This window comes from Montipora capricornis, chromosome 8, assembly GCF_036669925.1.
Source record: "Montipora capricornis isolate CH-2021 chromosome 8, ASM3666992v2, whole genome shotgun sequence".
NCBI classification, from domain to species: domain Eukaryota; kingdom Metazoa; phylum Cnidaria; class Anthozoa; order Scleractinia; family Acroporidae; genus Montipora; species Montipora capricornis.
In genome coordinates this window covers 22,733,727-22,748,726 of record NC_090890.1, presented here as the reverse complement: position 1 = coordinate 22,748,726, position 15,000 = coordinate 22,733,727, and the positions used below count along the sequence as shown (strand labels likewise).

At 38.3% G+C, this 15,000-nt stretch overlaps 2 protein-coding genes across 2 annotated transcripts in view; both read left to right on the top strand.

The window, feature by feature from the left end:
* The first annotated feature begins 10,178 nt into the window (after positions 1-10,178).
* Positions 10,179-11,162, top strand: LOC138059053 (uncharacterized). The gene has a single exon (XM_068904563.1). It carries the CDS (start codon positions 10,255-10,257, stop codon positions 11,017-11,019), a length of 765 nt encoding a protein of 254 aa, XP_068760664.1. The 5' UTR covers positions 10,179-10,254; the 3' UTR covers positions 11,020-11,162.
* Positions 11,163-13,355: 2,193 nt separating this feature from the next.
* Positions 13,356-15,000, top strand: part of LOC138059054 (uncharacterized) — a 10,221-nt gene continuing 8,576 nt past the window's right edge. The window contains exon 1 of the mRNA XM_068904564.1: positions 13,356-14,173. Coding sequence (XP_068760665.1) covers positions 13,411-14,157 — 747 coding nt within the window. The 5' untranslated portion in view covers positions 13,356-13,410 and the 3' untranslated portion in view covers positions 14,158-14,173. The remainder of the gene's footprint in view (positions 14,174-15,000) is intronic.

The following is a 15,000-nucleotide window of genomic DNA, read 5'->3' as shown; positions in this document are numbered from 1 at the left end:
AGGTTATTTTCCGTAAAATAAGTGTACATCTGCTCATAAACTAATCGTTCAAAAGCTCTGGCAACAGTTGGCAACACAGAAATCGGCCTAAAGTTATTTGGATCATTACGTTCACATGATTTAAAAAGCGGAAAGACCTTTGCAACTATAGCTGTGGAGGGCTATGTATAGCTGTGTAGGGCCATGTATAGCTGTGTAGGGCTATGTATAGCTGTACAGAGTCATGTATAGCTGTGGAGGTCCATGTATAGCTGTCAAGGGCTATTTATAGCTGTGGAGGGCCATGTATAGCTGTGGAGGGCCATGTATAGCTGTCAAGGGCTATGTATAGCTGTGGAGGGCCGTGTATAGCTGTGGAGGGCCATGTATAGCTGTCAAGGGCTATGTATAGCTGTGGAGGGCCATGTATAGCTGTGGAGGGCCGTGTATAGCTGTGGAGGGCCATGTATTGCTGTGCAAGGGCCATGTATACCTGTGGAGGGCCATGTATAGTTGTGGAGGGCCATGTAGAGCTGTGGAGGGCCATGTATGGCTGTGCAAGGGCCATGTATAGCTGTGGAGGGCTATGTATAGCTGTGGAGGGCCATGGATAGCTGTGGAAGTCTATGTATATCCTTCCCTTTAAACATCTCTATATTGGATTAAGTCAAACCCCTATATGATAAATACAATATGTACCTACCTTTTTAGAAGGTTAAGTACATGGGTATATAGGGGTATATAAGGGTATGCATGGGTATATAGGGCTAATTATTTAAATACACTATAATGTACGGTACGCGTGGGAAAACATTATAATTTAAATACACTATAAAAGGGAATACATGAAGTACCCATGCTTAGAAGTCTTACACCCCTGGCTTGTAGAGACTGAAGACGCCTAGCATGTTAATTTTTAAAATAATTTGTAATTGTTGTGGGTGCTTCGACGTAGTGATTTGAATTTGCCGTGAGAATTGGTTTTGTTGTGGGCCACGAGAGAAGAGAGTCTCTGGAAACGAATTAACTTGCCGAAAATGAAATTCGAATGCATTCTTGGCATTTTCCCGCAGCTTGGTTTAATCTTGGCCTGCACTTTCGACAGTGATTGCTCCAGGCGTGAACGCTGCTGTGATCGATCGGACGGCAGAGGGTATCTGGGTTATGGTTTGTGTCTTGCGGAGAACTGCTATGGCTTCTGTATCGTCAAACAAGACTGTTTACCGCCAGCAATCTGTGATAATGTCTTAAAACGCTGCACATCACATTGTTTTGGGGATTCGGATTGTCATCAATCGAACTTCTGCAAAAACAATGTGTGTGTTTTGGAGTACGAAGATTCGACAACTCCAATCATCGCACTTGTGTTTGTAGGCCTGACGTGTTGTCTTTGTTGCTGTTGTTGCTGTTGTGCCTGCGTGCGTGGTCACATGCGCAGAAGTCAAATGAGAAATAATTGCAGTGCAACCAGAACTACTGTCGAAACTACTGCTAGGAGGAATGAACAACAACCTGTAAATGTTGTGGCTGTGGAAGCAAATTCTCCAGCTGAGCAAGCAAATGGTCAACTCACTCCTGACGCGATTGCTTTAACTGGGCCTCCTTCATACCTAGATGTACGCGGTATACCCGAGTTACCTCCACCAAGTTATGAAGAAGCCATGAAGTCATCAACTGAGAATCTCTCCCAAGGAGCAGAACCACGTCGTATTTAACTCGACTCGTGACAAACAAGTTTGTTTTTTTTATCGTTTAAGAGAAATGACTACTTGCATGGGAGTTAACCTCTAGCTTGAGAGCAAACAATTCGCCCTATGTAAAGGAATCCAAGTGGCCCTCAGATTCCAGATCCCAGCCCATGGTAAGTATTGTTAGGTGTCTCTTTATCTTTTCCTAATGTTGTGTCTTGTAAGTTTACTCTTGATAAAGACAGTTACGATTGCGAACAGCCTATTACGTACAAAGTCGTATTAAAGTGCTACTATGATCAAAAAATCATTTTCTTTTTTTCTTCAGATTTTGAAAGCATGCTCAATGATTGGCAAAATTTTGAGCTTTGATTATTATCCAAAGGCTGTTTATCTTCAGTGTAAGGTTTGGATTTCATGGTCCGCCATTTTACTCACGTTCAAAACTGACGGGTTGGACCTCAGGGGGTTGGATCTAGGGAAAAGTGACGTCATTTACTCACTAATTTCAGCTTGTAAACGCAACTTATTTTATATGCAAAGTACGAGTTTAAAAATCTGAAAGCCCAAAACTCCTGTGCTGCATATTAATTCAGCTGCGTATACACGCATTGCATTCTTAAACCAGTTAGTCTTTGGCATCATTTTCTCCTCGACCCAGCTCTCTCAAGATTCTTAAGTTACTAATGGTGGACCAATAAATAAGAAAATTCCAGTTAAAATAAACAGGTGTCTTTTTAAAATCAGAACTTAAAACTTGGGTCACTTACTGTTTAGTTAACATAGTTTTGAAATCCAAAGAAAAAGAAGAATATTATTTTTTGGTCGTTGTAGCACTTTAACTAATAAAAGCTTGGGGCACCTGTAATGAGAAGGGCTGTGTTCATTAATGACATGCAAATTATTTTATTTTCAGTCAATGAACATGTGCATAAAATTAATGTTGAACAAAAATTTGTTATAGTATTTACCTATTAAGATAAGTACTGACAGAGCGCAAAAACCGCTAGACATGCGCACTAGAATCACACTTGTGTTGCCGCCATTCCATTTTCAAAATGGCGGACGACAAATCAAAATCTACCACGGCATTGTGGAGGCTGTCACACCGCTGGCGTTCCTCTGAGAAAATTTGCAAAAACATGATCTGAATCTGCCATCATTCAACGATGCTTCAGAGCCGTCAGGGAAGAGATCGGACCAAAACCAGTTCGCCTAAAGCAATAGAATTTTTGACCAGCTTTGAAGCTTCATTTGACGTTTGTTGTTTAGAGTTTTGCGTTTCTTAAGGTGGTCGGTTACTCTTTAAGCTCAGAACAGAGATATGTTGGAGGTAAATTGTTTTCGCGAAACATATCAAATATGACTTTTTTTTCGTTGATATGAAAATTTTTGAGAGGTGTTTAAAGGTGGAATTCCAATTTCATACACCAAGAGAGACTCTTTCAAATCGAAGTTTGAAGAGAAGCAGGTTTTTTACCGCTAGTGTTCATCTTCACAGTTGTAACTGGTTTTACACAGAAAAGCGAAGTCCAGTGCCTTATACTTTCACGCCACACGATATAGTTTGTGAGGTTTGGGGGTCGTAAGTTGTCCTGAAATGCAGATAACGTACATGTATGTTTTTAACTTCGAGTTAATATCTTGTCGACATTGTTCATGTAATACAATGTTTTTCTCGCTTTATAAGCCAAGGATATGGAGCGGCTGCCTGTTATATTTAAAACAGCGGCAAATATTGACAACAAACCCTGCTATTTTTTTCCCTTTAACAACGTTCATTGCTATGTTTTGTGTAACTAAAAATAAAATATGTCAACTGTCACATCTGACTGCTGGGGGATTGTGTCCTTTTTCAAGTGTATGGGACTCTTTGCAAAGGGCGAGTTATTTCAACAAAGTAAGCTGCATTTTCCGTTTAGAGACTGAAAATGTCAGCAAAGGTGCTCTCGTTCAATGTGCAAAGCGCTTTTTTTGGCTTTTGATGCCAGCAAAACAGTTCACCACACTAGAAAATTTTTATTCAAGGGCCACTTGCTACTGGCTCACAAAGACTACAGAATTTGCCACATGGATGAATACATTTCACCAATGAAGGTGAGTGATGGAATAACTTTACAATAGTTGCAATGAAAATCTGCCCTGAATTGAATTTCCCCTACCCCTCAATATAGATTCTACGCCCCCTTCTTTGTCAGTGCCAAAAATCTGCCAAGAGAACTGAAGCACTAAGTTACACAGAATTAGTCAGACAGGTAGAAAACCCTCAAGGATCAAAAGCAGGAGCTGCATATTAAGCAGAGAAAAGTCGAGAACCAAAACAAAAACTTTCACAAAAAAACATGAAGGTAAGTATTTGGGTTTAGCACATCACGACAATGACATGCCACTGCCATTGCATTACAAACCCCCCCCCCCCCCCTCTCCCCTTTACCAAGACACACACACCACTGACAGCAGTACACTGCTTAGCATTATATTGAGCGCCACTAAACATGTTTCATTTCATATTATTATTTACATGCACAGAACAAACTGCATTGAACACAATGCACAACCCCATAAATTTCTCAAATTGCTTTTGGCCTATTACAAGACCTGTGAGTAAAACCACACCAAAAAGTTACCTCACTATAATAAGGTAAAACAGATATCATTTTCATAATGGTTATGCTTTACAATGTAGCTGTGTCACCAAACACCCATGGTCAATAATTTTGCTATTATCCCAACAGTAAACACTTAATGACTGGTCCCGAGGGAAACAGTTCATTTTGTTTCCCTAAAAATTTCAATGTTCCCCTGAGGCACAGACGAGGGAAACAAAATGAACTGTTTCGTGAGAGACCAGTCATTAAGTGATTTGTTATACATGTATAGCACAAATAGGAAAACGTGCAATGGGAACAGCAACGGTGGTCGTCGGTCAACATTTGCGGGCAACAGTGCACTGTTACCCTCTGAAGTCATAGATTTTGCACTGTTGCCCGCTCACAGACTTTTGAACGACAAAAGTGTTTTTGTTAGATGTCATGTGACCTTGAAGTAACCAATGAGAGCATGTGCTGCTGGGGGCAAAAACAGTTATATAACAAAAATAATTATTATTCAACATAACACACTTTAGCTGGAAAAACAAGATCAGCAACACAAATCAAATGTTGAATTGAGAGAAGAAAATGTCATGCTTCACAAAAGAGGACAAAGTTATAGAGACAACACAGTTTTCAAGAAAAATATTGGACTGACATAAAAATTAATACCATGCACATGTAACCCTGTGAAAAAGCACCCCAAATGCCTAAATTTCCAATATAGGTTTTAGTCAGAACAAACTTTTCCTTATCACAGACTAAATTCTTATGGTCGTTAATTTTCTTTCTAGTGCAAATAATATTGAACAAAGCACCTAGTGTCTGGAAATAGTCGACTGATGTATGTTGACTATTTTTTCATTTCATTGTCCCGCATTTGTTCTTCACCTATATATATCTGTTTGGGACAAGTTAGGAGAAAATGGGGGAATCCACTCAAAAGAGACACTTGTAATACCACTGGCAGTACTAAATCCTAACATTACTCAACCACAATAACAATATTATTTGTGTTTCTTTAATATATGTTTTAATACTAAAGGAGACACTGCATTTAGCTCTCTTGTGCACCATACAATTTCACAAGTCACTAGTCAACCACTAAACAAAAGGAGGAAAGAACTTATATGATCCAGACAAAATGGGAAATTTTGGTGGTGAACATTCTCCAGACCTGTTTGAAAATATCTTCCATGCCACAATGTATTTACAATAATGAAAAGGGTTTTCTGTGAACCAAAAAAGCTAATCTGCAGAGAGTAAAAGTAAGTTGCTGTACTACTGCACAACTTCAGTTTCTTCATAAATCAGGTATGGCTACCATTTCCTACAAACAAAAACATTACTGGTACACAGAAAGTGAATAATGACAGGGTAAGCACAAGGGGAAAGATAATACCTTACATTATGACATTTTGAACCCCGGATACTGTGTTTTTAGCTTTGTGATTGGTTCACTCACTCTCAGTTAACACCTCTTAGTATGACATAATATGGAAACTTATTGCGTCAAGTGTTACCACGCTGGAAACTGATTGGCTTTAAATTTGTCCAAGTGTTAAGAATCAAATGAAAATTTAATAAAACAATAATCAATGGATATGATTGAGTGGTTGATCTCATATCAACATGCACTCATGGAATTATAATAATATTATTGTTCATTATTGTCTTGTGCTATAGGAATTATATGCTTATTAGTATAATTACTCAAAGTTCTCTGCGCTGATTGCTTGTCATTGAGATGATTATTACTACGTGATAATCACCCAAGCGGTTTTTCAAAATAGCCACAAGCTGTTTTGTTCAGGTGACAGACGAATAAATTAATTGTTTTAAAGAAAATGTGTATTAATCAAATAATCAACTATGTAATAGGCGATTTGCATGATGGCATCATTTACTAAGAAATTGAGTATCTTCTATTGGCCGGCAAATTTAAATTCTTGTTTCCGATATTCCCTCAGACTCTATGAATGCTGGTGAATAAAAACCTCAACTTCATATTGGTTTTTATTAACCGATATTCACCTTGCCTTCGGCGAAACAATAATTGTTTATAAGTATTATTTGGTGATCATACTAATTTTTAGTGTTAAAGAATTTTGAGTCAGGAGTAGGCTTCTAACTTTTAAAGCTGTAAGGCTTATTATTATTATTATTATTATTATTATTATTATTATTATATAATGTACCTGAAGTGTTTGCATCCTTCCAAAGCTTTGCTGCACATGTGTTTTTGTAGCCGTTTTGATACAAGAGGACGCATTGCTACTTGACATGCAGACTTGTGAAGTAATCAATCGTGTGTCCTCGACCATTGATTTCTCTCCGATCTTGAAAAAAAATTCCTCTGGCACCCAGGGTATGAGTCGTCTAACTTTCCACAAAATTTGACAAATGCTAGAGTGTTATTCTCCACTTCGATCGATCACTGTCTTGATCACTTCGAATCTATAGAGTTTGCGCAGGCGTATTTACGCGAAAAAAGCCATTTTACGTCATTATTCTCTAGCCAATCAGCAGTTTTTGCGCTCTGTCATAAATACTGAGGTGAACTCTTTTTTGCATATGTGAGAAAACTAATACTACTACTACTACTACTACCAATAATAATAATAATAATAATAATAATAATAATAATAATAATAATAATAATGACTTGAGTGTTCAAAAATAGAGGATAAATCTCTGCATGAAAACTTGCTATTTAACAATTAGACCCATAGCCTGCAATACCGGTCAATAGCCCTTGAGGGTGTAGGGTCTAATTGTTTTAGTGTCACCCAACTAGTCGGACAGAAAAGGCAATAATGAAGTTAGCAAATGCAAGTTGAAAATATATTTATTTGCGAATAAAACGAAAAAAAGCGCCACGCTACTCGCTACTTGAGGACTCTTAGTAATAGTCCTCTAGTAGCGTAGCCAATCAAAATGCAGTATTTGCTTTAGTCCACTAGTTGGGTGATACTAAAACAAGATATCAATGTTGATATTAGCACTTCAAGTGTAGGTAATCCCAATGGCAAACATCTTTACCAAAAAGATTTCAATTTTTACAGGTGTATGTGTCAAGATACAAAACGTTGGTGAGGCGTCCATTCTTTGTATGTTCTTTGGCTGTGACAGACATGTGTCATTAATTTTGTAAACTGCTTACCAGTATTAACTCGGAATTACAAAGCAAGTCATAATTAATGAAAGGAATAAACTCATTTCCCTTACTTGCTTTGTTGTGAAACAAGTAACATTAAAAATAGAATTTTGAGCAGAAAAATGTTTGCCATTGGTGGGGAGATGAAAATAATTTAAGGATTTCAAAAAAATGAAAATAATGATTGTTGCATTTTTTGCCTACTTTTCCAGTGAAGCTAGTGTACTCATTATTGAGTAAGTAATTCATATGAAGGATTTTTATCTTCAAGATAAGATTTTCAAGGAATGGAATGGATTCCGTTATTTAATAATATTTTCAGTTAAAACTCTTAATTTACACAATAGCTCCAGTCTCTCAGAGTTCCTATTTTCAGCAGTAAATTCAAACGTGTATATAACATTCATTCTGTTATTGGAGAACGTTTTTTGTTCGGGTTGAGAGTGTTTCCACATTTACTCCCAAGTGGATGTATGTACAGTTTACCTTAACTAGTATAAATTAATGCATTTACATATTTATCATACAAATAGCAATAGTTCACTAGAGCAAGATCTTTTTTGTCAAATGTTAATTTGACCAAACCTCTCTTAGTCCAGTCACAAAACAAAGTCATACTTGTAAGGTCTTCTTATCTTTAAGAGCCTAGGTCGATGTGAAGAGAAAGAAAGCATGAGTTGTCCTATTTAGACACCCTTATTTAAATCTCTTTATTTTTACCAAACCAGAAAAAAAAGTTTTTTGAGCAGCTTTTTCACTTTTATACACTCATTGACATGTTCTTGCTTCTGAGAATTTCACTTATCTTTCGAGAGCCTTGGTTGATAAGCTGGTTTTCCTATTGAATATCTTTAGGGGAGATCTATAATTGGCATCAATCGGATTCTACTATGCTTTATTTGGGAGAGTGACACTGGATTCATGTATTCTTGGGAATGGATCATAATAAATTATTTTTATTATTATTCATTTAGTTGTTTATTTAACATTTGTATTAGTACTTTTTTCAATATTTACCGGCCTGGCCTGAAAGCAGCCTCCTCGGAAACGCCTCTTATCCCGCCCCGTTATGGCTGACTTTGCGCTCCCCAGTCTGTTGCCAGGCCAATCTCCGTCTTCCCGTGCCCTGGAGAATCTCTCCTCGCTCGCTCTGGACGGGTGGATGAACTTGCCAGTGGGGCCGACCTTTGTTTACCTCTGGATCATTCTGATGTACTATTCTTGACTCCTGCACGAATATTTCCTTAGCAAGTTATTGCCGCTAATCTACAAACTGCTGAATTAAAATGAAATAAAACAATAGGGGAAATATCGTTGTCGTCATCTATTGTCATTAACGTACTAACTAGAGCCTCATTGGCTGTCGAAACAAAGGGTCTTTTGTTCCTGTGGTTGGCATATTTGAATAACAAAAGCAATGTTTGTAAACAGATATCTTTCCTATAAAGGCAATTAAGAAAGTCATATCAGCTCTTGTAGAATAGTCCCTAGTCACGTGGGTGTTTGGGAAATACCCATTTCCTTTGTTCCCAGGGCCTCTCGCTGTCTGCCCTCCTTGGGAAAGGAACGAATGGCCAATTCGTTCTCGAGTGGCAGGTTATTTTTTGAAGCTATTGTCATAAATCGTGAGCCATAACGATCAAAAGATACCTCGACAGCTAAAAATATAGAATTTTTTTTTGCGATCACCTCAAGTTGGAACAAGGTCCTTGTGAGTAACAAGTAAAAGGGAACACTTCATCATTGGGGAATGTATGACGTGTGGCTCACTTCTATCATGTTCTGGCTCTGGGTGATTTGAGGGCAAATAGTTTGTTTATGGAGATAGAAAATGGAAACACCCTTATTATCGGTTATCGATAAGTAAACTCCTCCCAGTCACGTCCCTTTTCTCTAACTTTTAATGAACGCTCCTTGAATTTGGTACACGGAGCAGTCGTGTGTTTCCAATCATGTAACTTGAATGTCTTAGGATTTTTCTAGGTCAACTGTCAGAAAACCAAACAGGAACATTTAGTTAAACAGTTTGTTTTCGAAAACAAATGGAAATGTGGGGAAATACTAGTAATGTTTTGTCTGAAAAAATGAAAACATTGTGTTGTTTACTTCACGCGATATTACGGATATGTGGCATACTCTCCAACCATCAGTGCTACTCACAAGAATCAAGGAAATTTAATCCCATCGCCACAAAAATCTTTTGATGGAGATGGGATTCGATCGTCTCGTTCGAGAAGCGCACAAGCTCACACGCAGAGTGACTTGTTGTCTAGCTGTTGATGCGTGTTATTGATATATTGTTAACGAAGTATTTATAGGATCGTGACATTAAATATTTGTATTTGATAATAATGTTGAGGAAATTTTGAAACGTTGTTGTTCTCTGATTATTTCTTTAAGTCTGAAGGAACGATGAGACGTGACTTTTTAAAGTTTTTGAATTGAAATGCAACAAGCGACAAAATATGTTTTCTTTTAAAATGTTTCGAAAATGTGCGTGCTTTGAGATGCTCACGTGAAGCACGTCACGAATGCATCGATTATGAGTTTCGCAATCTTTGGCTCATCGCAATATAAAGTTTGCTTCCCTTTTTCAATTTGGCGACCGAAATGACTGTACACTCAACCTAACATTAGCACGCTATTCAAGACTCTCATTGAAGAATATCGACTCGTTTCCACAGTTGAACAGTACTGATTGATGAGTCTATTGTTATTTGCATATCTATTATCTCCAGCTATTAACACCTGCGCGACGTAAAAACCGCTACTTGTCGCGCTGTAGTGTGTAAAGTGAGCAAAGAGCACGCGTGTGTTTACCAATTCGAATAATATCTCAATGCCGATAACTCAGCGATGGACTTTTCAATATTACAAAATGATGGTTACCATCGAGGCAACAGCCTTAGCGCTCCTGTTGACTTTGAGCAGAGCCAGATCGGGCTTGTATTTAAATTGCTCTGAGGTTGGCAAGTGTGCGAACCAAAAAGCATGTTGTGGTCCCGTTTGTGTGGCTGTAGGTAATTGTAACGACGAGTGCGCAAACGACAGTGACTGTACTTATGGCTCGCGGAGAGTGAGTTGCGTTGGCGGTTATTGCGAGTGTTCACTGCGTTATTCTTGTAACAATGAATCAATTGTGAAAGGAAATGGTGCGTCGAAATTGTGTAAAAGCGATTCAGACTGTTCGCGTTTGAATGCGCAATGTCGTAACGAAACATGCAAGACTGACGTTCTGAATCCTCTAAATCCAGCTCTTCTTGCAATTGTTACAATTTTTGGCGTTCTTATGTTCTCGTGTATGTTCTGCTGTTGCCTCAGTAGGATGAAAAGCGAACGACGGTCGATGAAGTCTCGCGAGGCCAAAGGCAAGTTAAAAAGCTTAGGTATAGAACCAGCTCTCATCGCAAATGAGAAGTCGTCGCCACTGTTAAAAGCGAAGAGTCAAAGTACTGCATTGCAAGACATTTCTAAATCGTCTGAGAATGCGAAAACTAATGCCTTGCAAAGAGACCAAAGTATGCTTATTTCTGTTCTCATCGAGACTGGTTTACCTCCCATTAACGAAGAAGATGAAGATGAAGAAGAAAAAGAAAAAGAGTGAGAAGGGAAAGAAGTATTGAGTCTGAACAGCTGTGTTTATTTCGGTGAAATACAATATTGCTGCGCGTCGGAAAGAAGTGAAAAGCGTCTTCATTTGTTGCCTTCAATAGTAAACTACAGTTGACTTCAATGGGATGGGGCAATAAAAAGAGGAAGTTTCTGCCGATTATGAATCAAAGATTCTCAGTGACATTTTATTGCAACAATAACTGATGGTTAATTTTGTAGATTTTGGCTTGCGGAAAGACAGGTGGAACGCCGAAACAGAGTTTTGTCTATCATCTGATCGCCGAGGAAATACGTATACCTCAAATACACCACTAACTATAAATACACTAAACGCAATTTCAAAACTCGGGTTGGAAATAATTATTTCATCTTTCATATTTCAAAACTCCCCATATTATGGAGGTGAAAAACTAGCTTTATCGACACAATAAAAAAATTTGAATCGCAATTCGGTAATCGAAGCTTTTTCATTTTCGCCTGAGTTTTTACAGGCTAACTGAAAAGTTATTCCGTTGGTGAGAATCATTTTGACGTCGGAGAAAAAGTAACGTCATTCCGTTTAAGAAATATTTGTGCTTCTATTCCTACCATTTTTAAAGCCTTGTTAAGTCTTTGGATTAACGAGGCAGTCGCCGGTTGCATAGGAGATCAGCTGGCAATCTTGTGATTAAAATACAAAAAAAAACAAAGCCGCCATAAAAGATTTGAAACATTGACTCAGTATAACTGATGGTTAAAAATCACCTATACAGCACAAACGCCAAACGCTTTAGTCAATCTGCAAAAGAGACTTTTGGGCCACTGGTGAGTCCCAGTTGAAAAAAATAAATAACAAGAATAATCAATTCAGACCGTCGAGACCTCTCACCAATAGGGAGCTTACGAAACGACGACGCCGACGGCAACGACGACGCTACAAAACAATAGGTTCAGTAGTGAGCAAAAAGAATGGCTCTGCACGCTCAGCACGTGCGTTTTACATTTTGGTACATTTTCTTTGCCGTCATCTCCTAAATGATGACGTGAAATAACCAAATTCAAGGTTCTGTGGAGGACGTTTGCACATGACGATGAATTTTCAGTTCTCTCTCTACGCTTCCAACTCACTCATGCCAGTTTAACTCCTCGACAGTTACAGCTACACATTTTTAACGCGAAACGACATGAAATAGTTTCGTAGTGAAATGAATAACCCGAACTCGCATTTTAAAATGAAGTCCTCGTTGCCGTCGCCGTCCTCGTTTCGTAAGCTGCCTACTAATATCGGAGCCAACAGCAGCAATGTTTTGTTGAGGAAATGTCAGATCTTCTGCATGATTCTTTTTTTTTTTCAATACATTTGGTGCCCGCGAAGTCAACTTTAGAAAAGGAAGCTAAAGGAATGATTTCTCGTTACAGGCAGTTACTAGTGAACGGTAAAAAAAGCGAAATTTGATAAATTTTATTACTTTGAAAAGTAAAACCATCCGCTTATTCTGAAGTAAATTTTGTCAGTCAAAGCCGTTAACCATATTGGTAGACGGTCCAAAATCATAGTCAGGCTCCTGTAATGTCTGTATTGCTTTACTTTAAGTAAAGAGTGGTCGCATGAATGGTGATTTATATTTCGTTGATTAATTCCCACAGACTTTTCAATATAAAACGATTGAAACGAAAACCACAAACCACTGGTCTTATAATCTTAAAACTGATGCCATTTCATAGCGTCAGTACGAAATTAAATATGCGCTTTGATATTGGCAAAAAATTACGGTCGCCCAAATTTAGGCAACTGAAAACCACAGTTTTTTGTCAATAGACCACGGTCGATGAATGAATCGAGCTTTAGTTTTGAAAACTTCACAAGTTCCATGTGACGGGACGCTAACGATTTTAACACCGATAAATTCAGTTGTCTAAATATTGAATTAATATCTATTTAGCAAGTGGAGTATCTTGTGTGACATAACAAATAAACAATATCATCACTTTCACACGAAAGAGTTGTTGGTCGTTTCATTTTCTTATGGAAATATTAAACGTGTTAAAATCAATGGCGTCCACCGATTAAGTAGATAGATATTTTCACTTTGCATTGATAATTTGCTCTCCAAAAAAGCTCCCAAGAAAGCAGTATAAAACAAAATTGTGTAAAATATAAAATTTTTTCAACTCCGGAAGGGCCACTATATCCTTGTTGCGAATCTAGTGCGTCGCCGGGCAATTTGAATATTTTTTCCAGAAAGGCCGGAAACGAGGATCAATTGAAGATACGAGGCGTGTAACAATACACGCCATTCAAAGTGGCCGGGTATTTGGAGAGTGAGATGGACTGGGCTCTAATCTAGTGTCAAGCTTCGCATGTTTCATTTTGTACATAAGTCTACAATAGGGTTCAAAGATTATGCCCAGCAGAGCTATTTTGTTATCGCTCACGCTTTTGGCACTTCTTCAGAATATTTCAAAGGTTCAATATTTTGTATTTGCTGCTTGCACTCAAGACTTGGAATGCAGACGAAATTTTTCGGCGATCGTTGAAGTAATTTGTTGTTCAGGCTCTTGTAAGCCATTGTCGAATTGTCCTGGCGGTTGCGTTTCCGACGAGACATGCAGCGATGGGCTGATATGTTTCCTCCATCGCTGTCAAAAGAGAGACATCGAGCTTCCATTTTATTGTGAGGGCAATGAAGACTGTTCGGAAGGAGAAGAATGCGAATCCGGGCGATGCAAACCTTCACCTCGTCCAGTGAACGATGACGATGCTAACAACCTTCATGTTAAATTAAATCTTGGTTCCAGTGTTGTTGTTATAACCGCAGCAGTCTTTGGCTGTTTGATCTCCTTCGCTTTCGTTGGCTACTGCTCGTACCTCGGTGTAAAACGATATCGATCAAGAAGATTTTCACGAGGAAATTATACACAACCCTCGCGATTACAATATGCTGTTTCGTGTTCATCTGCAAGGAACGAAACTGAAGAAATTTCACTGTACGGTCAGACGATAAGAGAAAGATCAGTAATTCCCAGGAGAACTACATATTCGTATACACAAACACCGCCACCAGAGTATGATTCCATTACATTGGAAAGTAATTTTGAAGTGGAACTATCATCTCCACCGGCGTATGATCAAGATCAAGACGTGTTCTAGAAACTCTGACCAACAGGTTTGAAATCATTTGTTAAATTTGGTAGCAATCGTAAACAACACGACAGGGCAATTCAGATGCCATCTAAAAATGCAAGTGTCAGGAAATCTGACATAATTAGGTGCTCTTGTAATATCCCAGACAAGGGAATATTTAATATGACCGAAATGTTTTTTTTTTTCTGTATTATTTGAAGTTTTCTTTCTATGTCTTGGCGTAGAAGTTGATCTTTTCATCGACTTTATGCCAAGTAGTCCAAAAGCTGGACAGGGGAAAATAATAAGAATAATATACTTAATTGACTACTCCGCGTTGGGCTTTTCAGGGCCAATAAGCAGCCCACATGTCAGGCCAAAAGCATACATAAGGCACCTCTGGCAGCTGCTATACAGTCCATGTCTGATGATGATGTACAACACTACAGCCAGGTGTAATCAGCTATGAGCCAATTAACCTTGCTTAAGGACGGTGCCTACTATTGTTAATATGCATATGTTCTGCGCATCTTGAGATACTCAGATTTCCTATCGGTGATGCATACTAACACAGGGATGTTTTTAGTAGTAAGTACTATTGGTATCCAAAAAGAAAATTGGGAGTAGCCATGCATTTTTCAGAGATAAGTAAGCCTCAATTTGAGAAAGAACGCTATACATGGCTTTGTATTGTAAAGCTCTTTACAAATATTGTCCATGAATTATCTTTGAAGAATGCATGGTCGTCCCCAATTTTCCTCTTTGATTTCAATAACACTTGTTAAGATCTACATTTCCCGCATAATCATAAACACGGGCAAAAATACCTTTGAATTAGGAGGCACTGTCCTTAACAACCTCTGCATCCTC